The following is a 24,991-nucleotide window of genomic DNA, read 5'->3' on the forward strand; positions in this document are numbered from 1 at the left end:
ACAGAGGTTTCGGATTGGGAGAGGGGTTTGGAGGAAAGGTTAACTACTGAATTGGGGTGTTGTGGTTCCAGATTGTGTTGACTAGAATTTTGAGGTGTTGGGGGGAGTGGAGCTGGAAGTGGGAGATTGAGTAGATGGGAGAGACTGGGTCTGTGTGCAATGAGAGGAGGTTGAGGTTTGTTGGAAAGGTTGTGGAGGGTGAGTGAGTTGCCTTTCCGGAGGTGGGAAACCAGGAGATTGGATAGTTTTTTGAGGTGGAGGGTGGCATGTTGTTCTAATTTGCGGTTGGCCTGTAGGAGGATGCTCTGTACAGCCGGTGTGGATGTGGGAGAGGAAAGCTTGAGGACTTTGATTTGGGATAGGAGTTGACGGGTGTGTTCATTGGCCGAGTCGATGTATTGGTGAAGGATTAGGCGGGTGAGGGCTATGGATTGTGCTGTTTGGAACTGGTATAAGGACTGATGGAAAGAAGGATTGCAGCCAGAGATGGTAACTTTAAGTGTGAGGCCTTTGGGAGTAATGCCAAATGTCAGACAAGCCTGTGTAAATAAAATATGGGAGCGTAATCTGGCTAGGGTGAAGGCATGTTTGCGGAGGGAATGTAAATAAAATTTAATGGGGTCGTTGTAGGGATGTTGTGAGGTTGACATGGTATTAGAAGGTGGAAAGGGTAATATGAGGTTAAAGTGAAAGTAAAAAGAAATTTATATAGTGAGAGATAAAGGTGTGAAAAAAGTCGAAAAAGTGTTGGTTTGAGATGAGCTATGTTGATCATGTGCTGAACTTAGGTTGGTGACCAACAATGGGTGCAAAGGTTGGGTAGTTATGTTGTCTCCAGATCACGTTAAAGGGTGGGGAAATCCAAGAAAATTTCGAAAAAATTTTTCGAAAAAATAAAATTCGAAAAAAAATTTCGAATAAAATCTCGAAAAATGTGTGTAAATGTATTGTGTACTGGCAGGTTATGAGAATGAGGCTAACAATTGTTTGATGAAGAAATAATAACGTGTAAACCTGAGGGAAGCTGCTAAAAAATGATCGCTTATGTGGGAAAAACGGGAATGGAAATAAAACGAAAGTTGTTGGAAATAACTGAGATGGTTGTGTAATGGGTGAAATGAACTGAAGCTGTGAAATAGTATTCACGAGTTAACACGAAATGTTTGTAAACTTGGAGCAGTGGACATTATAGCAGCGGTTATGTTGAAAGCGCTGAAAATTTTAGGTTATGGTTTGGAAGTAAATTACGTATTATTGAGTACAATTAGGCAGGATAAAATGTATGGTAGATTATGGAAAAATGGAAGATGAATACAAAGTGAAACTACTTGTACAAACGAAAAGAGAAAGTAAGACGATAGAGAAGATTTCGAAATGCAACAGAGACAATAACAAACGTAATTGTTGGGTTCAAATTAATGAGGGCGTAAATAAAATAGAAAGAAACTTCCACATGGGAAAAATATATTAAAAACAAAGATTCCAAGACTTACCAAGCGGGAAAGAGCAGACAGGCACAATGAACAAAACACACAAACACACACACAGAATTACTAGCTTTCGCAACCGATGGTTGCTTCTTCAGGAAGGAGAGGGAAAGACGAAAGGATGTGGGTTTTAAGGGAGAGGGTAATGAGTCATTCCAATCCCGGGAACAGAAAGACTTCCCTTAGGGGAAAAAAAGGACAGGTGTACACACGCGCGCGCACACACACACACACACACACACACACACACACACACACACACACACACACACACACACACACACACACACAAGCAGACATATTTAAAGGCAAAGAATAAGGGCAGAGATGTCAGTCGAGGCGGAAGTACAGAGGCAAAGAAGTTGTTGAAAGACAGGCGAGGTATGAGCGGCGGCAACTTGAAATTAGCGGAGGTTGAGGCCTGGCGGATATCGAGAAGAGAGGATATACTGAAGGGCGAATTCCCATCTCCGGAGTTCGGATAGGTTGGTGTTGGTGGGAAGTATCCAGATAACTCGGACGGTGTAACACTGTGCCAAGATGTGCTGGCCGTGCATCAAGGCATGTTTAGCCACAGGGTGATCCTCATTACCAACAAACACTGTCTGCCTGTGTCCATTCATGCGAATGGACAGTTTGTTGCTGGTCATTCCCACATAGAAGGCGTCACAGTGTAGGCAGGTCAGTTGGTATATCACGTGGGTGCTTTCACACGTGGCTCTTCCTTTGATCGTGTACACCTTCCGGGTTACAGGACTGGAGTAGGTGGTGGTGGGAGGGTGCATAGGACAGGTTTTACACCGGGGGCGGTTGCAAGGGTAGGAGCCAGAGGGTAGGGAAGGTGGTTTGGGGATTTCATAGGGATGAACCAAGAAGTTACGAAGGTTAGGTGGACGGCGGAAAGACACTCTTGGTGGAGTGGGGAGGATTTCATGAAGGATGGATCTCATTTCAGGGCAGGATTTTAGGAAGTCGTATCCCTGCTGGAGAGCCACATTCAGGGTCTGATCCAGTCCCGGGAAGTATTCTGTCACAAGTGGGGCACTTTTGGGGTTCTTCTGTGAGAGGTTCTGGGTTATCTGCTTCTGTACCAGGTTGGGAGGGTAGTTGCGGGATGCGAAAGCTGTTTTCAGGTTGTTGGTGTAATGGTCGAGGGATTCAGGACTGGAGCAGATTCGTTTGCCACGAAGGCCTAGGCTGTAGGGAAGGGACCGTTTGATATGGAATGGGTGGCAGCTGTCATAATGGAGGTACTGTTGCTTGTTGGTGGGTTTGATGTGGACGGATGTGTGAAGCTGGCCATTGGACAGATGGAGGTCAACATCTAGGAAAGTGGCATGGGATTTGGAGTAGGACCAGGTGAATCTGATGGAACCAAAGGAGTTGAGGTTGGAGAGGAAATTCTGGAGTTGTTCTTCACTGTGAGTCCAGATCATGAAGATGTCATCAATAAATCTGTACTAAACTTTGGGTTGGCAGGTTTGGGTAACCAAGAAGGCTTCCTCTAAGCGACCCATAAAGGGGGAAACAAAGATCACCTCCAAGACATCCTCCAAACGTTCAACAAAATGCATAAGAATATTACATCACCTATGAACAGGAAATAAATGATACCATCAACTTTCTTGATTTAACCATCTGCAAACAAGATAACAAATATGACTTCCAAATTTATAGGAAAACATCCACCACAGGCATAAACAAACGTGCTTCCTCCCACACAAACCAGCAGCTTACCACTCAATGATCCACAGAGTTACAAAAACCCAGAGTGATGGGAACCTCCAGAATGAAATAAAAATCATAAAAGCTGTCACTAATTGGTACAAACCCTCACTAACAGGAAGTTTCGTTTAAAAATAAAATTAACAAAATAACCACTAAGAACCAAAAGAGTACAGTAAAAGCCTGCACACCCTCCCTCGGTAACACCTCCCAAAAAATTCCACAATATCCTCAAACGACACAGAATAAGAACTTCAATAAATGTTCGGCTCAGTGCATAGATCAAACAGGCCATGACTTCCGCACCAGATTCAAGGAACACATCAATGCCTTCAGATGCAACACACCACATAAATCTGTAACAGCCTCAAATATAAAAGATACAGGACATCCATTTGACAATGTAGTTAACAACCTTGAAATACTGCAGACACTGAACGAAGGACACAGAATGTGTCTTTATGATGAGCTAGAAATCTATGTACGCAGAAAAAACTTGGGGAACATCTGCTCCATGATGACAGTGGAACAGGCTCAACCACCTTTTCCAAAAGCTTTGACAAAGTACTTAACACATTCTCATAATTTAGTTTCAATGCACAGCAATTCATGCACTCACTCACATTCATCCCTCAAGAAGTCCAACATACAATGTATATGTATGATCTGTTGTAATCCTACGATGACAGTGCAAATGTAATGTGCAGTGGAGAGGACATACATCAGGAAAAGGTATGCAGACGTTTTACAACTCTACTGTCCCTGTAAGCACAATTCACAGTCATAAATTCATGTCTTTTAACCTCCAAAGTGTCTTTTTTAAATCAACCATTTTTATCATTAGCAAAAGACATGAAACATCCTAGACAATCCTTGGTCTGTGACTTTGAAAATACGTCTGTACTCTTCACCACCTAAATAAACAATTCTCCACATGGCAATGGCTGTGTGAACCAATGAGACACACAGTAGGGGGCAAAAAAGGTTGCAGCCCTCATAATGCCATCCATTATGGATGACATATTCACAAGCACTTCAAATATTACATTTTCTGAATCGTTTCAAAATGAATGCATCCTTATCGTGGTTAGAATATGGAGACCTTAAGTTAAATAATGGAGCTTTATACTTTTTTACAAGCCTGGCTACTCAACACCACTGGTAATACAATGAATGGTTGTCTTTCCTCATACCATGTTAACTAGAAGACATTTTCCATGCATTCTCCTTTGATTCCTGAATTAAGAGATTAACAGTAACTGCTTTACAAAATGAATGGTTATGTCAAATGATTATCAATAAAGGAATTTATAATTTTTCAAGGCTAATGGGAAGCACAGTGTTATGATTAGTATACTTACTGAAAACTGATTCAGTTGTGTATAAGACCATAAACATGAAATGAAATTGTGTCATGCATGACAGTCTGATTTCCACAATGAGGCAGTAGAATATTCTGCGTAGTTGCTGAGAATACACACCATTTCTACATATCAATAAAGTTACAGCCGTTCATGAAATGGGAAAAATCAACAGATTTTTTGGAACCCTTAGGGGAAAAAAGGTCATCCAAGATGTTATGTTTACCTGACGATCAAGAGGTACAGTAAAACTGGGCCTGCTGAAGATCATCAGGGGCTTGGACATCCATCACTCATTCACAGAAATCCTGTCAAGAGGCAATCAGTGATGGCACGTGACCTGGAAATATTAAAAAGTTTGATGTCTCAGGGAGTCAAACATGATCTGAGGGCGAGAAGTTTTCACTGAAGAATTGGTCACTGTGTTAGTCCATTGCTGAGGAAACTGAAATGAAAATTCCTTCTTCATAAATACAAAAAAATCATCTCAGATCACCAGCTTTTCCCCATCCTTCAGATGCGAAATGGTCCAACAGCAAAAAATAATTTGTTGTCACGGCCATTTTTGTCAGTAATTGTGGTATATTTCACTCATATCTATTACAATGTAATGCTGGAGTCAAGTATGACACACTTTAAAAATAAATTATTCAACACTGGAAAGAAAGTATGCAATAGTGGCTAGCAAAAGGATCCAGGCCAAAACTGAACAAGGCCATCTCAAGAGCATGGGACTTTTATTCCTTGTATTGTCCTCCCACCAACACACAGTTAATCTATTCTGGAGTAGTACTAAAGAACAAGTGTTGCAAGAGTAATATCCTGTAAGCTGTACCAAGAAACTCTTCCACATTCACCACCCTCAAGAGAACAAGCAAATTTTTCCACATAAAATCAAACAAAAGTTTAACACTATGTAATTTTATATGAGCATAAATTTGCAGTGGAAGATAATGAATAATGACAACCACTCATTGTGTGGCAGAAGTGTTGAGTGATGCATAGCCACATAAACACGAGGTTCTGTAGTGTAGTTCAGCATTTGAACATATATTGTTCTTAAGTGTTCTATGTCCCAATTGGGCTAGGTAAGGTAATACTGTCAATATCATGTAGAAATGGCTAGTAAATTCATAGCAGCTAATCCTGGGTCAATATTAGTTTGTTTTTTCATTTCTGGCTAAAGTTCCCACAAGAACTGTACAGGGAGATTATTATTATTATCATTGTTATTATTACAAGAACTGATTTATTGCTGAATCAATTATTACTGTAGTTAAAGATGCAAGTCTTTAATGTATATGTGTGTTATCTAGTAGCTTTCTATGATCCACATTCTGATACATGAATGGTATTTAACTTCATAAATCATTAACTACAATCCCACAACAGATTAAACTAAAGACAAACCATACAGCATGACCGTCTTAATTTCCTTCAAGAAGAGATACTTTGAACTTTTTTGTTATTTTAGTAAATGTTATTTAATCAAAATATGACACGTGTGTTGTATAAAATTCAATGCTAAAGCTTTCAAAGCTATACTTAGATGATATAATACTAAAGATACCATACCATCTTTCTAAATGCAGATTGCATTTCATTAACTGTTTCAAGATGATTGATAACAGGATATCAAAACTTCAGAATACATCTTGCTGGTGGTACAACAGACACATACAAATTGAAAAATATTAGGGAAATTTTAACAGGCTGGTTAGTTTTGGTGGGACTGTTTACGATATTTTTCAAAAGAATAACATTACTTTACAAAACTTTAATATGAAGAATTTGTTGTATGTACTGTTCTTAGTGTGTTTGCCACAGATATACTATAAGTTCCATTTTAGTAAATGTGGTATAGATTGGTTTACATATAAGATGAACTTGATTTTTAAAAAATGTAGCTGAGAGGCAACAATAATCCTCTCTACTGGAGTTTCAGAATTCAGAAACATCTTTCATAACTGTTTGGGTGTAACACAATGCAATTAAAACGAAGCACCCAGAAAGCTATGTAATGAGAAATCACTTTGGTTTCGGGTCTTTTGTTGATCTTCAGGAGTCAGCTTTTAACATTTCTACAACCTTTCTGATAACTGCATGCTTTTAAAGGAAGCCCAATGAATAGAATTTGAAAGCCAATATTTTCAGAGGTGTAGTTGAAAGAATCCCATAGAAAATTAATTCTCATTATTTTCTAAAAAGCTTTTAGAGTACCCTTTTGTTCTATTGGTACTTAAAAGGCATCACATTTATCATCGTATCATCTTACCTCCATAAATAAAATTATACGTAACTGCAACGTATTTCTTTGCATAGGTTAGGGCTTCTTGCGACACTTCTGAAGCTTGCCGAGGGTAGCACAAAGCAGACATTGCCAACGACCCAGCAGCACCATATGTCAGCCTCCGGAACCAACCACCTCGCAGGCCAAATATGACACCCGTAAGGCCTCCTAAACTGATGGCACCAATGCGTGGCAAATAGTTCCCCTCCTCCTTCAGAAATGCCAAAGTAGCTGTTAATAGAAATGCAAGTTTGAAAAAACTATTAATTTCCAAATCACAATATCTATCAGATTAATGGACAGGACATGTTTTCACATTTACATCTACATTTATACTCTGCAAACCACTGTGATATGCCTGGCTGCAACTTTCAATTTCAATATGATGATCAGCATTAAGTAAAATGATATTTAAAAAGCACAAATGCACAATGAATTATCACAATTAACACACTTAATAAATATAATACAGCAGACATTTTACACAAAAATAAAAATAAATAAGTAATAAAATTACACGAGTGTGTTCCCGGCCAGCATTTATTTTAAGGAGACAAAATGTTCAGTATTGCCAACAGGCACTTATAAAGGTACAAGACACTGACCTTTTTCTCTCCTTGTGCATAACGACAGGTGGCCAGGTCTCTCTCCCTCAGGTCAAAGTTAACTGACTTTCCTTTTTAACCTTCATTAACCTATCTCTCTGGCATCCCTTTGCAAGGAACTAATAATTGTGAAAGGCAGAATAGTGTCATGTATTTGTCCCTTTATGCCCATTGGCAGTACTAAATATATTACCTATGAAGTACTGGCTACCAATTCTGTCTCATAAATTTATAGTTCTCTCATGTGAATTTTCCTTTTGATATAAATAAAAAAGAATTCTGTCGTCAACTCAAATACTGGACTGAACATTGCAGTGCTTTACTAGGTCTGGTCGTATTGAAGGTGACATGCCATTGTCTTTACCTTGGTATACATCACACCTCTGCTGGCTGGAACAGGCGTCTTTCCATTTAGTTTCATATAATGTTTAGATCTTATTTGTTTCACCTGATCAGGTGCTCAATTTAGCAGTTTTATATGTGCTACTGTCTCATTTTCTGTCTTCAAAGACAAAGAAGCAGACGGTTTTCTTCTTCGCTTGCTGGATGCCAAAGTGAGTGTTAAGTTACCTTGGTGTGGACTACATTAATTATCAGTCTGATCAATTATTTTATATTTATGATATTGAAAACAATCAATTATGGGTGAAATTATTTAACTGGATAGATAAAAAAATCCACTCACCAAGCAGTGGCAGAACACACACATAAAAGACTGATGTGACTGGCAAGCTTTCGGAGCCAGTGGCTTCTCCTTCAGGCAGAATTGTTTAAGGGGAAGTAAGAAGGGGGAAGGGTGAAGGAAAAGGACTGGAGAGGTCTAGGAAAAAGAGGAGATTTTGCAAAAGTCACCCAGAACTGCAGGTCAGGGGAGACTTGCCGTGCAGGATGAGAAGGAAAGCACCCCTGACCCGCAGTTCTGGGTGACTTTCACAAAATCTACCCCTTTTCCTAAACCTCTTCAAGTCCTTTTCCTTCTCCCTTCTTCCTTCCCCTTCAACCCTTCTGCCTGAAGGAGAAGCCATGACTCCGAAAGCTTGCCAATCACAACAGTCTTTTATGTGTGAGTAGATTTTTTTACCTATCCAGTTAAAAAAATTTATATTTATGTTGTTATATGCACAGCAGAAAGCATTATCCAACTAGGCAAAGGAAAGATTTCTTCTGTCAGTCAAATTTAAGTTGGATATGAGAATCTGACATTTGAACAGACATACCCATCCAAGTTATAGCGGCACCACCCACAGTGTAACATGAATTCAAGTCATGATGCAAGTCAGGCATTTTTCATATTGGTAAGTCATTGCTAGACCTGAAAGTGGTGATATGTATGCAACGCAAAATACACAATAAATTTAACTACAGTCCTACAATGGACAGTTAACTTTCCCAATAAAGTAGCCTGCATTTAAAACACATATCCTTCTGACATGCTATGAAGGGCTCGCAACGAAATAATTACTTTTATGGTGGCCTTGCTTGTGCTTCCATTGACAATATCACGATCGTAATCACGTACAACAATAAAGCAAGAAACTCTATAGCAGATGTCCCAAATAGTGCAACAATGAACAAAGTCAAATATCCAGTGAGAATCTACAGCATGAGGAATTTCAACAGATAATGTTAAAACAGGAGTTAAATTAGCCAAAACTAGCAGTAAAAACACAGAAACATGATTCCAGAAAATGAAGAGACACAAGCCAAATTAAGAAGATGGGTTGCTGAATGCTGTTTACAGAATCTTTAGCTCAGGCATCTGCAATTGTTTGGCAGCTTTGCAGACATTTAAAAAAAATGTCAAACATAATCCAATAACAAAGATAAAAGATTAATAGAATGTGGAAAACGAATATTACGGGTTAACATCACGTTGTCCATGATGATATTACAGATGGAATTCAATCTTGGTGGGGGTATGGAAGGAATAGGCAATCAGCTACAAAGAAAACCACTTTAGTATTTGACTTCAGCTTTCAGTAACTATGGAAAACCCAAATTGGACAGGAAGACAATTTTAGCCTCATTCTTCTAGGGGCAAATCCTATTCTTTCATCACTGTGCCACGTCAATCGGTAGCACAACAATGTTAAGGAACACAATAAGTGCTACTACAGCCACAGAGTTGTTCTTTATGAATTTGTTGTATGTACTGTTCTTAGTGTGTTTGCCACATTAACACACTATGCTATCCTGACAAATACAGTGATGGTGATGGTTGCTGAAAGCTCGTATTTTCTTAGTGAATTAATGTGATAAGTACACCACGAACAGTTTCTGTAATAGGTTCTACTACAAAATACATGAATGGCAGAGGTACATTGTGTGATCAAAAGTATCTGGACACCTGGCTGAAAATGTCTTACAAGTTCGTGGCACCCTCCATAAATAATGCTGGAATTCAATATGGCGTTGGTCTACCCTTAGTCTTGATGACAGCTTCCACTCTCACAGGCATTCGTTCAATCAGGTGCTGAAAGGTTTCTTGGAGAATGGCAGCCCATTCTTCACAGAGTGCTGCACTATCAATGTTGGTCGGTGAGGCCTGGCATGAAGTCGTGTTCCAAAACATCCAAAAGGTGTTCTATAGGATTCACGTCAGGACTGTGTGCAAGCCAGTCCATTACAGGGATGCTATTGTCATGTAACCACTCCGCCACAAACTGTGCATTATGAACAGGTGCTTGATTGTGTTAAGAGATGCAATTGCCATCCCTGAATTGTTCTTCAACACTGGGAAGCAAGAAGGTGCTTAAAACATCATTGTAGGCCTGTGTTGTGATAGTGTCACACAGAACAACAAAGGGTCCACACCCCCTCCATGAAGAAACACAACCACACTATAACACCACTGCCTTTGAATTTTACTGTTGGCACTACACATGCTGGCAAATAATATTCACCGGTCATTTAACATACCCACACCCTGCCACTGGATCGACATGTTGTGCATTGTGATTAGTCACTCCAGACAATGTTTTCCCACTGTTCCATCTCCAATGTTTATGCTTTTTACACCTAGCAAGGAATCATTTGGCATTTACCAGCACGATGTGTGGCTTACAATCAGCCGCTTGACCACAAAATTCAAGGTTACTCACCTCCCGCCTCTTATAGTACTTGCAGTGGATCCTGATGCAGTTTGGAATTCCTGTGTGGTGGTCTGGATAGATGTCTGCCTATTACACATTATGACCCTCTTCAACTTTGGGCAGTCTCTGTGAATCAACAGACGAGATTGGCCTGTGTCTTTTTGTGATGTACGTGTCCCTTCACGTTTTTGATTCACTATCAGATCAGAAACAGTGGACCTATGGATTTATAGGAGTGTGGAAATCTCGCATACAGACGTATGACACAAGTTACACCCCATCACCTGACCATGTTCAAAGTCTGAGATCCGCAGAGTACCCATTCTGCTCTCTCATGATGTCTAATGACTACTGAGGTCGCTGATATGGAGTACCTGGCAGCACAATCCACCTAATATGAAAAACGTTTGTTTTTGGCGGTGTCTGGATACTTTTGAGCACAGTGTATGTTCAATCTACATAATTTCTTTGGTAGTTACTATAAGTTCACAAGTAATTGAAACTACGTGATGGAGCAGTTTCTCTTACTATCAGTGGATATGATTTCTTAAAGTAAAGATTTCTAAACTGATTGAAATAAAACTTTCTAAGTTGACAGGCCATATTTTATTCCTTCCTTTGGGCTTATTGACTGCATCACACAACATTGGTCTTTCTCAGGAATTCTTCAAATGGACAAAGACAGTTGAAAGAGACAGTGTTAATTGTTGGTATTATTATGTGCTATTTGATGTGACACAATGTACGGCTTCTTCACTTGTGTTTTTGACCTGATGACAGTTTGCCAAAATGCATTATCTATATGACAAAATAAAGTGTAATGCAGACAGACAAATTTGTATAAGTGCATTATGGTAGCAGACGTCTACAAAGAGTTCCTGCTTTGCATTATCAAGATAATGTAATGAACCTATAGATAGAAGGTTCCCCTTCATTTGTTAGGTCACTTCAGGCCAACTTGTCTATCCTCCAGCCCAAAGACAAGTCTGGAGACGCATCAGACAGTGGTGGGATGCCAACCTGACTGTCACCTGCCATACGGCCCTGTAACGACGAGAAATGTTGTGAGGCTGCAATTTCATTTCACAGCATGACTCCTTTGGTTGTTATCCACATAACCCTTAAAGCATAGCGGTACATCATTGATATTCTACACCCCGTTTGGTTGCCCTTCATGACGAGCCATCCTGGGCTCATACATTGTCTTTGTGATTGCCAAACCCTACCTTGGCCAGAAAGTTGCTAGATCTCTCCCCAACTGAGAACGTCTGGAGCATTTTGGGCAGGGCACTCTGACCAAGTCATGATTTTACCAGTCTAACACACCAATTGGATGGAATTTGGCAAATTATCCCTCAGGAGGACAACCAACAACTCTATCAATCCACACCAAGCCAAATGACTTGCTCAATTTTTGAAGCTCTTTTTCTGGAATAATTCATCAGATTTTCTGAAACTGTAATTTTTTTTTTTTTTTTTGTCTGTACATATACATCACATTTACCGATTTTCATCCCATTCAGACAATTCCTTCGTGACACGTCTTTTTGTCTTAGAGGTTAATTACGTACTTCCAGAATTTTCTAAGGTAAAATGTGTTTCAACAGTAAATCTTAAGCCAGTTTCAAGTCCTGTACCTCAAAAAACACATCTATACTTTTTCAGCACTAAGGGGCATTTGTTTCATGTGAGCCATCTGTGAATAGTATTTAAATGACAAAGATGAGAATGCTGTGTCATTGTTGGCTCTGCTGCAATGGATTCAATCTGTGTGTTCACTATTGATCAAAATATAAAACTGGTATCATCTGCCTGCAAATTTTTAGTTGGTTTCTACATTTGCAGTATAAAATCAAAAGACTACTTCTTCACCATTGTGACACAGGCAAAGAAAAAGCAGGAGTAAAACAAACTTCCTTCAGTGCACAAGGGTGAATATCCTGAGGACATCACTCAGTTTAAACAGTGCATTCAAACCGATCAAGCTACGCTAATTGAACAGCAACTATCAACTGAAGATTTTGTTGAAAATTTGTCAGACAGAGCTGCAAATATTTCAATCCACCATTTTGTGTTAAAGTACTGCACTGAATACCTGGAGGTTGTAACAGAAAACCTGAAACTTAATGAAGTAGTGGCACTGATGTATCTTACAGAAACCTATTTTTTGCTGTTTAAAATGCTTTTCAGGGTTGTCACTGGAAGAACAGCCAGACAATATTTAATTCCACTGTGACATATTCTGTTGCATTGATCACTAACAGTGCAAAAACCTAAACACATGGAACTATTGCAGTGCCTGGCTCTGTTCAGAGCTTAGTCTTTTTTTCTCCCAAACTGATTTTTTCCCTTTATTCAGTGATGGCTCTGCTGTCCAGCACAAAATCTTTAATAACATTTCAGATTTTTCATGAATCAAATTCTCACACCTTATGATCTGTACTCATTTAGTGATATGGTTAAATAAACAGAGAGTTTGCATTTGCTGAAAAATCAGTTTGTATCTGCTTCCACAGTTGCTCAAACAATGGAAAAACCATCCTGCAGATTTGTATGGTATTCAGAACAGTAAATTTTCAGGTGACAAGTTTATTTTTAATGAAGCTGTATGATGCCAGTATTGAGCTAGCAAAAAGATTTTTCTGTTGCTTGCATTTACAATGACAAATGGTGGGTTGAAAATGTGTGTGATATCTTGTCTGAGTAGCAAGATGCACTGATAAATTTTATGCATTCTTCTGGACCATCACATTCTCTCCACTACCATTAAGAAAAGATTCAGGACTGTTTTCTGGGCAGCATCTTTAGGCTTCTCCTGCACAATACCACCTTCATGGTACATCAGTACAAGGACCTAGTTCCTCTTTGTTAAGTCCCCAAAACACAGACGTATTGTCCATGAAACAAAACCAGATCTTTTTTTTAAAAAAAAAAAAAAAAAAAAAAACAGCACCCAGTGCCTGTTCACTGATTTTTTTTTTGCCCTTAAGAAATATGGTGCCTCTGGGCTCAAGGGGTTCACCATGGATACATGATCCATCTGTCCACAAAACTGGTCATGCCCTTTTAAGTCTGTGGTTGCAAGACAGTTCAAAGATTCAGTCCAATCTGATAAGACTCAGATCCTGGCTGGGGTTATTACAACAGGCTGTACAGAGATACAAGGAGAAATTATTAAAAATGACAATAATTCTAATCAGACAGAGGAGGGTGTGAAACTGAATGGTATATGGATACCTGAAAACAAGAACCATTCTTCCATCACAGGTCAATCAAAATAGCTTATGGCAACAATTGATAAAAACCAAAAGCACTCCAGTTTTGTAAACATCTGATGTCATGCATTTGTGCAGGAGCATGCAGAAACTAAATTCACCTCAGTTAGCAGTGAACCAGGGCATCTATTAAACCTTCATACAAGGTTTCCTTAATAAATTCAGTTTACTATGGCATAATAGCTTAGAATATTTAATAAGTACAGCAGTGTAGAATGTTGTGAAACTTTTTGGCAGATTAGAAGTGTGTGCCAGAGAAGAAAAACATTTCCCTCTGCAACTTTCCTATTCATGGGACTACACAGGCACAAATAAATGACTGTGCACTTTCTTGTATGATGTCTCCTCCATGAAATTCCCAGTATCTTCATACATCTAATACAAATTGTGGGAAAAAGATAAAATTCAAGTTTTCTTAAGTAGATAGCTATATGTTTGTCCCTGCTGTAATGCATTCTTATGGAACACTGACTAGTAGTTTCTAATTTTATGTAACATTATATTAGGTCTGTATCTCAGTTGCAGACATTTACATTTTTAATAGCATCTTCCAATGTTTAATGTTTGTTTGGTTTTACATGTCATAAAAAAGTGGGGGATAGTTTTTTTTATCTATTGCCATTTTTAAGTCCCTCTTTTCATTCTTTACAATTCAGACATGATACTTCATGGCACTCTCATGTTATTGCAAATGACTGACATTTTGGGATTGTAGCAATTTTCATGACTGGCAATGAAGATGACACTTTATTAACTTCATGTCTACATAATTAATCTTATGGGCCTGTCCACTGCTCACTAGATCTTTCATTTGGGAAGCAGCGATATATTTTCATACTAATATTCTATTTATTAAGCTACATACTTTAGACAAACAACTTTGAACATGTTACTAAAAGTGATAGTTTCTGAATTTTTTTTAATAAGTATGAGATCCCTAGATTATCAATACAAACCTCCCCCCCCCCCCCCCCCCCCCCCCGTATTTGGCAACAACTGAAACAGTATATGGTATTCAAATCCAATGCTATCCTTTTAAGAGGCCTTTTTGAATACTACTTTATCATCAAATTATAATATTATACCTTACATATAACAAAACTCTGAGAAATATTATAATTATCATACCTGGCATCTGGGAAATCATGAAGGAAATACACACATTAATTTATGTCACCAAATGTGTTATCCAAAGACAAATCGCCAGAAAAAAATCCATGTTACTTCCTTCTGCTTCACAAATGAACCAGATTTAAAAATAGATGATTTATGACTTCAAAGTATTATTCATTTTTGTTGTCCTTAAATTTCTTTAGTTTACGTTTACACTTCAACATTGATTTCAACTCTTGGTCTTGACCAGTGCAATCACATGAAGACTTCTTTATCACTGTAAAGAACATTTTACAGTATTTGATAATCATCTATATCTATGTGCCAAAGGCAGTATGTTACTGCAGTAATACTTATATTTATTAATCTCAACTCACTCTCTACATCTACATCTACATTTACAGCCCGCAAGCCACCCAACGGTGTGTGGCAGAGGGCACTTCACGTGCCACTGTCATTACCTCCCTTTCCTGTTCCAGTCACGCATGGTTCAACTGCCGAAAAGCCTCCATGCACGCTCGAATCTTTCCAATTTTTCATTCGTGATCTCCTCGGGAGGTATAATTAGGGGGAAGCAATATATTTGATACCTCATCCAGAAATGCACCCTCTTGAAACCTTGACAGCAAACTACACCCCAATGCAGAGCGCCTCTCTTGCAGAGTCTGCCACTTTAGTTTGCTAAACATCTCTGTAACGCTATCACGCTTACCAGATAACCCTGTGACGAAATGCGCTGCTCTTCTTTGGATCTTCTCTATCTCCTGCGTCAACCCGATCTGGTACGGATCCCACACTGATGAGCAATACTCAAGTATAGGTGGAATGAGTGTTTTGTAAGCCACCTCCTTTGTTGATGGACTACATTTTCTAAGGACTCTCCCAATGAATCTCAACATGTCACCCTCCTTACCAACAATTAATTTTATATGATCATTTCACTTCAAATTGTTCCGTACACATTATCCCAGATATTTCACAGAAGTAACTGCTACCAGTGTTTGTTCCGCTATCATATAATAATACAATAAAGGATCCTTCTTTCTATGTATTCGCAATACATTACATTTGTCTATGTTAAGGGTCAGTTGCCACTCCCTGCACCAAGTGCCTATCCGCTGCAGATCTTCCTGCATTTCGCTGCAATTTTCTAATGCTGCAACTTCTCTGCATACTACATCATCCGCGAAAAGCCACATGGAGCTTCCAACACTATCTACTAGGTCATTTATATATATATATATTGTGAAAAGCAATGGTCCCATAACACTCCCCTGGGGCACGCCATAGGTTACTTCAACGTCCGTAGAAGTCTCTCCATTGAGAACAACATGCTATGTTCTGTTTGCTAAAAACTCTTCAATCCAGCCACACAGCTGGTCTGGTATTCCGTATGCTCTTACTTTGTTTATCAGGTGACAGTGCGGAACAGTATCAAACACCTTCTGGAAGTCAAGGAAAATGGCATCTACCTGGGAGCCTGTATCTAATATTTTCTGGGTCTCATGAACAAATAAAGCGAGTTGGGTCTCACGTGATCGCCGTTTCCGGAATTCATGTTGATTCCTACTGAGTAGATTCTGGGTTTCCAGAAATGACATGATACGCGAGCAAAAAACATGTTCTAAAATTCTACAACAGCTCAATGTCAGAGATATAGGCCTGTAGTTTTGCACGTCTACTCGATAACCCTTCTTGAAAACTGGAACTACCTGTGCTCTTTTCTGATCATTTGGAACCTTCCATTCCTCTAGAGACTTGCGGTACACGACTGTTAGAAGGGGGGCAAGTACTTTCGCGTACTCTGTGTAGAATCGAACTGGTATCCCGTCAGGTCCAGTGGACTTTCCTCTGTTGAGTGATTTCAGTTGCTTTTCTATTCCTTGGACACTTATTTCGATGTCAGCCTTTTTTTGTTCGTGCAAGGATTTAGAGAAGTAACTGCAGTGCAGTCTGCCTCAGTGAAACAGCTTTGGAAAAAGGTGTTTAGTATTTCAGCTTTATGGGTGTCATCATCTGTTTTAATGCCATTATCATCCCAGAGTATCTAGATATGCTGTTTCGATCAACTTACTAGTTTAACCTAAGACCAAAACTTCCTAGGATTTTCTGTCAAGTCGGTACATACAATTTTACTTTCGAATTCACTGAACATTTCATGCATAGCCCTCCTTGTGCTAACTTTGACATTGTTTAGCGTATATTTGTCTGAGAGGTTTTGGCTGCATTTAAATTTGCAGTGAAGCTCTCTCTGCTTTCGCAGTAGTTTCCTAACTGTTGTTGAACCACAGTGGATTTTTCCCGCCCCTCACAGTTTTACTCGGCACGTAACTGTCTAACACGCATTTTACGATTTCCTTGAACTTTTTCCATAAACACTCAACATCGTCAGTGTCAGAACAGAAATTTTCGTTTTTATCTGATAGGCAGTCTGAAATCTGCCTCCTATTACTCTTACTAAACAGATAAACCTTCCTCCCTTTTTTATATTCCTGTTTACTTCCATATTCAGGGATGCTGCAATGGCCTTATGATCACTGACTCCTTGTTCTGCGCTTACAGAGTTGAAAAGTTTAGGTCCTGTTTGTTATCAGCAGGTCCAAGAGGATATCTCCGCGAGTCGCTTCTCTATTTAATTGCTCGAGGTAATTTTCAGATAGTGCACTCAGTATAATGTCACTCGATGCTCTGTCCCTACCACCTGTCCTAAACATCTGAGTGTCCCAGTCTATATCTGGTGAAGTGAAATCTCCACCTAAGACTATAACATGCTGAGGAAATTTATATGAAATGTATTCCAGATTTTCTCTCAATTGTTCTTCCACTAATGCTGCTAAGTCGGGAGGTCGGTAAAAGGAGCCAATTAATAATCTAGCTCGGTTGTTGAGTATAACCTCTACCCATAATAATTCACAGGAACTATCCACTTACAGGATAAACTACTACTAACAGCGACAAACACGCCACCACCGGTTGCATGCAATCTATCCTTGCTAAACACCGCCTGTGCCTTTGTAAAAATTTCGGCAGAATTTATCGCTGGCTTCAGCCAGTTTTCTGCACCTTTAACAATTTCAGCTTCGGTGCTTTCTATCAGCGCTTGAAGTTCCGGTACTTTACCAACGCAGCTTCCACAGTTTACAGTTACAATACCGATTGCTGTTTGGTCCCCACATGTCCTGACGTTTCCCGGCACCCTTTGAGGCTGTTGCCCTTTCTGTACTTGCCCGAGGCCATCTAACCTAAAAAAATGCGCAGTCCACACCACACAACCCCCTGCTACCCGTGTAGCTGCCTGTTGTGTGTAATGGACTCCTGACCTATCCAGCGGAACCCGAAACCCCACCACCCTATGGCACAAGTCAAGGAATCTGCAGCCCACAAGCTTGCAGATCCGTCTGAGCCTCTGATTCAGACCATCCACTCGGCTCTGTACCAAAGGTCTGCAGTCAGTCCTGTCGACGATGCTGCAGATGGTGAGCTCTGCTGTCATCCCACTAGCGAGACTGGCAGTCTTCACCAAATCAGATAGCCGCCGGAAGCCAGAGAGGATTTCCTCCGATCCATAGCGACACACATCACTGGTGCCGACATGAGCGACCACCTGCAGATGGGTGCACCCTGTACCCTTCATGACATCTGGAGGGACCCTTTCCACATCTGGAATGACTCCTCCCTGGTATGCACACGGAGTGCACATTGGTTTTCTTCCTCTCCCTTACAGCCATATCCCTAAGGGGCCCCATTATGCGCCCGACGTTGGAGCTCCCAACTACCAGTAAGCCCACCCTCTGCTACCGCTCAGATCTTGCAGACTGATGGGCAACCTCTGGAACAGGACAAGCAGCCATGTCTGGCCGAAGATCAGTATTAGCCGGAGACAGACAAACTAGAGAGGCCTTCTGTTCAGCCCTCTGGAATGTCGTTCACTCCCTGCCACACCTCAAGAAGACCTCTCACTCTACCACGGCTGAGGGGTCAGCCTCAATGTGGGCAGTATCCCGGGCAGCCACAGCCGTAGTCTGATTGGGGGATATGTGGGACGAGCTGGCCGTCCCCGACAAACCTCCATCTGGACCCCCACAGTGATGCCCATTGGCAACAGCTTCAAACTGTGTGACCGAAGCCAACACTGCCTGAAGCTAGGAGCGAAGGGATGCCAGCTCAGCCTGCATCCGAACACAGCAATCACAGTCCCTATCCATGCTAAATACTATTGCGCAAAGAACGTCTGAACTAATCTACAGAGAGCACAAACAATTCGACACAGAATTTAATTAGTTACAAAAATACAAGATTGCCTAGTAAATGCAGTAATGCTGCTACTTGCTCACTGCTGACACACTGCTCAGCGGCAGAAGGCTAACTGTACTGTCAGTAACGTACAAAGACTATTTGAAAGAAATAAACAAATGACAGACGACTATGCGACTTTACACATCACAAATATTAAAATGCAAATCTGCCCCTGCTAAATACGAAACTACACAATGATTTCGCGTATTTACCTAAACAAGTGTGCTAAGAATGCTCACACAAAATTTCAACTTGGCTACAACACTTGTATGAACGCTAAATAAGCCACTTGCTGCTACTTGCGCACTGCTGACACACACTCAGTTGGGGCATGTAAAAAGGAAGTCAGTGAGAGTTTTCTCACTTTTAAATACAGTTAGCTCTTGTTCCATGAATCAATGTTAACCTGGCCAAAATACAGATTGTCTGTTTCCTTGTGAGCACTGACTGAGTTACATAACAGGAAAATTTAACTGAGAAAATTGTTTGGTTATAAGGAGACAGAGTGGCTAGACAGTATTTACTCCAGTTAGAGACATGTTAAATACCAGTGACAGAAACACCATAAAAACAGCAGAGAAAACTTTTCAAGCATTCAGAACTTTAGTGTTCTTTTGTCAGAGAGGAAAAGGTAGATTGGTTGGGGAAGGTTGCAACAGAGGAACAGGCCAACCAGATCCCAAGTTGAGAGAGATCCAACTCCCCTTCCTCCTCGCATGCACTCTGTTGGTCCAATAACCTGCGTGTCAGCTGCTTGCCCATCCCCTGCCAAAGTATGCCCGTCAGTGCCTCCCTGCCCGCTAGTGCACAATGTAAGCTGAAACGGGCTGATTTACAATGAAAAAAAATCCAGTTTTCACCATTCTATTAACTTTGTAAAGTCTTTTAATCAACTAATTCTTTGTGATCATCCCAAATATTGTTTACAGAAATTACACACGAGGGATTTATGAAGTTAAGAGTTACCAATGTTAAGAGACTCCACATATCGAAGTCTACAAGATTAATATAGGAGGAGGGAGTGGAGGAGGGCGTGGGGGAGGGTGCAGGGGGAGGGAGTGTGAGTGGTAGAGGGAGGCGGGTGTGTGGTAGAGGGAGGGAGGGGGAATGGTACAGGAAGGGAGAAGGAGAGGATGAGGGGAGTGGTAGAGGGAGTGGGAGGGTGAGGGGAAGTGTATGGGAAGTGTTGGGTTATGACGAGGAGGAGTGGGAGAAGGGAGGGGATGGGAGCGGGTGGGAATGGTGGGAGAGGGGAAGGAAGGGGAGGGGGAAGAAGAGGCTGAAAGAGGGATTGGGGATGGGGGATGCTGGCTAGGAGTTTGGAGGGAGACTGCCAGTTTTTCAGCTAAGAATGCAAGAGATGGAGGTGACAGGTGTAACAGTTTGGCATAAAATGCACTGCTGTAGGAGCTGGTGGAGAGCTTCACATGCTGAAGGTGATGTGGGGATAATAAATGGGAGGGAGTGACAGGATGAAGTGGAAATTGTTGAGCGGAGGGGGCATCCCGTTTCCCACCTCCCTCTCGCTCTACCCACCACACTTGACATCACCCCCACCACAACCAGACCATCTGCCAAAATGCAGCACCAACACTTACAGTCTAGCTGGCACTATGTAGGGGCATAGGCAGTCGGGCAGGCAGATTCACGCATGCTGGTGTGTGTGTGTGTGTGTGTGTGTGTGTGTGTGTGTGTGTGTGTGTGTGTGTGTGTTTTACTTTAGGTTGTAAAAGAATTACTCTGAAGTGAGAGTAAAGAAGGTTTTTCTATGCTTCGGTTACCAACAGTGTAGAATATTATGTCATATTATATTTTTCTATTGGTAATATACAAATAATGTGATCAATATCCCCACCAAAAACAAATGTGTGTTCACTTACAAAATGAGCACAGTTTCTGGGCTTGTCCGTACCAATTGTGATTTAAACATTGTGACCACATTCTCAGAGTAATTATCATCATCTTGGAATTGTTTGTACTCAGTAAACATCTTTGGCTAGGAGCTTTATTGCAGTACATTGCTCTATTAACAACTTTGTGACATGGCACATCATCAGCACACCTTTCAATGCTTACTATGCACAAATAACAGAACTACAACAACAAAAATTCTGTCAGACTACTAGTACACAGTCAGGATTCATTCAGAGATGTGACGCTGATTAAATCAAGACCCCCACCCACCCAAATATTTACAAAACATCTTGTTTGAATACCTGTTGTTTCAGTTATTGAGGCAATAATATCCACTGAGACAATAATACCCAAATGTGAATTAGAGGAAATCTGAAAAAAATTTAATAACAATAATATCTCCCACCAGTGGTTACATAATGATTAAGATTAGCAGATTAGACACCCTGGATAATATTTTCAATAGTATTCAAAATATCAAGATGATGATATACTTCTAACAAGCAAAGAACAAAGCCTATATAAAGTTTCTTAACAGATATACAGCAATTTGAAGCTTCCTGGCAGATTAAAACTGTGTGCCGGGCCAAGACTCGAATTCGGGACCTTTGCTTTTCGCGGGCAAGTGCTCTACCAGTTGGTAGAACTCGGGACCTTTGCCTTTCGCGGGCAAGTGTTCTACCAGTTGGTAGAGCACTTTCCCGCAAAAAGCCAAAGGTCCCGAGTTCGAGTCTTGGCCCGGCCCGGCACACAGTTTTAATCTGCCAGGAAGTTTCATATCAGCGCACACTCTGCTGCAGAGTGAAAATCTCATTCTGGATACAGCAATTTGTTTCATCAAATGACTAATAATAAAACCTGAAAACAAGCATTGTATACCGCAAGTGTAACAAAGCTGTCACCCACCAAGGTGTAAATCTTTACAGTGTGACAGGAAACAATCTGTGTAGACCTTGTTTGATAATATAGAAGTCACATGAATAAAATAACGATGAACTACAACTGATTGACTCCAAATGAAAACAAGGCTATTTTTTGATTGTACTAATATGTACACAAACATACAAATTATCTATTGAAATGATCACACACTCAGACTGCTAAATGCCAGCAGGTAAGTAGTGGAAAGAACCATCCGGGAAACTAAAAAGCAATTAAGGATGGTCTATATAAAAAAATATTGCAGACAGTTGAACATGAATATCAACAACATTTTAGCCATTGAAGCATCCACTGACCAACTGATGCAATGCGATCTGTCTACAATAATATCAAAGTATGTGAACACAACACAATACATAAGTATCAGTTTAGCTACAACAATCAAAAACTTACTGCACTATTCAACATCATCTGAAAGGAAGTATAAAATAATTCTTGGGGGAAGCACTAACTCCAGCTCATTCAAACACTGGCAAAATGTAGCTTATATGAAAGACAAGTGGTCCATTATTCAAAGTTATTCAAGTCTAAAGTAATTCTACCAAATCTGACGAAGAAGTTCTGAACATTTTGAATATACACAGATTCAAAACAGGTTAATTCAATTAACATAAAATTGTCTTTGCAAAGCACTCTTTGCTTCCAACCACAGTGCATGCATTTCACAACACAATGCTCTGCTTACAGAACCTTGAAAGCTTCATAAGAAATTAAAATCATGATGTGTACGTTCACTCTACTGTCTGATAACACTATTCACTACGAGAAACCATCCAGAACAACCTCATGAGCAATAACTGCGTAAAACAGTAAGAAAAGCAGATGCCTAGCTCTGATTCATTCAAAAAATCTTGAAGGGAACAAGGGGGATGGGGATGGGGAGGGGGGCAAGAGTGAGATGATGTCCATCACAAAGAAGTACACTGTTGAAATTATGAGAGGGTATGTTCCAAGAAGTCAGGCAACATCTTACTTCCTCTCAAATGTATCTCCACAGAATGATAACAATGAGGGAATTAAAACAATTAGAGCTCATATGGAGATTTATAGGCAGTGCAAATGACGATTATACTACAAGTATGCTCTGTCAAATATCATATGGTGGCTTGCAGTGTACATACATTATAATAAAAATAATCATACTTTCTGAATAAGCGAAGCACAAAATCAGAGCCAAGGATAATTAGTGGCTCACACATTTATTTTGCACATGGTTGTTCCAATCAAGCCATCTTAATAGCTTTCAGCAAACACAATTAGGAAAACCCTAAGAACTTACTCATAAACACACACCTGGCTCGTATTACCTCCATTTTGTCAACTCTTAGACTTAATTTTGCTACCCACTTTTGTCTAGACAACCATCCACATTACTGATTGGAAGTATAGTGTAATAACATTCCTCAAAATACACCAACTCAAATAGTGCTCCCATTCACATGTATATCCATCCAACCACTACCGGTAAATTAAGCACTTGTTGTTGAACACAGAATCATTCTTTGATGGGCATTTTTAAGAGCTCACCGGATGACAAATTGGATACTTGGCATGTTAAAGCCAAATGTGTCCTGACAAATGGCAACAAATATGATAAGAGGTGGATGAGCATTTGGTGGGAGGGAGGTGGGGTGGGGTGACAGGTAGCTGTTTGGGGATATAAACTATATACAGTCTATACTGCAATGGAATAGAGGATGGAGGGAGAACACATCTAACTCATTATGCATGGCCAACATGACTGAGTGACCAAAATGAATACTGTCTTCCAAAATACAAATCATCATCTTGTGAAGAAAGTAGTGGATTTCCTACACTGTCATCTGTATATAGCAACCTACCTGCTTACCAGAGTCAAGTTTTGTTTTCCCTCCCTCCCTTTACATTTTTTACGCCCACCCCCCACATACTACCCTTCACAACCAAATTGACTATTCCTTTATGTCCTTTGAAGGATGGCCATTTAAATGAATGTGTGGTAGTTGCAGTAGAACAATTGTGCCCATCTCAAGTAGAGCATTTTTGGATGATTCCATTATCTAACATGATGATTATGCATTGGATGCAGGTAAAGGTAGACAATATCTAAAGCCAGCTTGCAAATGTTTATAAAATTTTTGCAGAACATTCTCTAGCTCTGGACAAAAGTGTTGGCATCATGGGCACAGCAAGGTGCAAGAGGAGATCCTTGATGTAATAGCCACAAAGAACACTCAAACTGAAAGTGACATTTTAAGCTGTATTAAAGAAAGTGTGGAAAATACAAGACTGTCATGGACGTCTGTAGTTTGTTTCTACAGACAGTGTGCCTGCAATGACAGAAAAGAAATAAGGGTTCATTCCAAGGCTGAATCAGAAAATGCAAAAGCTTTCTGTACTGAAGAAATCAGGGTTGCTCACTGCACAGATCTTACATGGAAAGAGTGTTAATCCAAAAAATACGATGAATGGGTGTGTTCATACAACCACTATTTAAGGAAGCATAGTCTACAACATAGGCAATTTAAAAACTTTCTTGAGGATCTTGAGGGCCAATGTGGTAGCCTACCTTACTACAATGGAGATTGCTTGGCTTAGTCGTGGCGAATTATTAAATCAATTTTTTTATCTATTACATGAGATAAATATGTTCATGGAAATAAATAACGCGTGTTCATGGATTGAAAGAGCCCTTATAGTAAAGTGATCTTGCCATCTTAGCAGATTTAGTCAGTCATCTGAATGCTCTCAACATTTAACTGCAGGATAAGGATCTGCTGATTACTCATTTCATTGACCGAATACGAGCTTTTAAAATGAAATTGAAACGTTGGGTAAGCCAGCTGGAAAAAGGAAATCTAGCTCATTTTCCTAAATTATCATCTGTGCAAGATGCGGTTGTTCACAAAAGT

General features: G+C 40.1%; 1 protein-coding gene across 4 annotated transcripts in view; it reads right to left on the minus strand.

Moving 5' to 3' along the window:
* Positions 1-24,991, minus strand: part of LOC126335050 (MICOS complex subunit MIC27) — a 79,019-nt gene that overhangs the window by 14,390 nt on the left and 39,638 nt on the right. For 3 of the 4 annotated variants that reach the window (XM_049997923.1, XM_049997925.1, XM_049997926.1), the window contains exon 4: positions 6,849-7,094. In XM_049997923.1, coding sequence (XP_049853880.1) covers positions 6,849-7,094 — 246 coding nt within the window. Of the gene's footprint in view, positions 1-4,799; positions 4,914-6,848; positions 7,095-24,991 lie in introns of all 4 variants that reach the window. The other variant, XR_007564806.1, reaches the window with a different exon arrangement.

This window comes from Schistocerca gregaria, chromosome 2 (genome assembly GCF_023897955.1).
Source record: "Schistocerca gregaria isolate iqSchGreg1 chromosome 2, iqSchGreg1.2, whole genome shotgun sequence".
Classification (NCBI taxonomy): domain Eukaryota; kingdom Metazoa; phylum Arthropoda; class Insecta; order Orthoptera; family Acrididae; genus Schistocerca; species Schistocerca gregaria.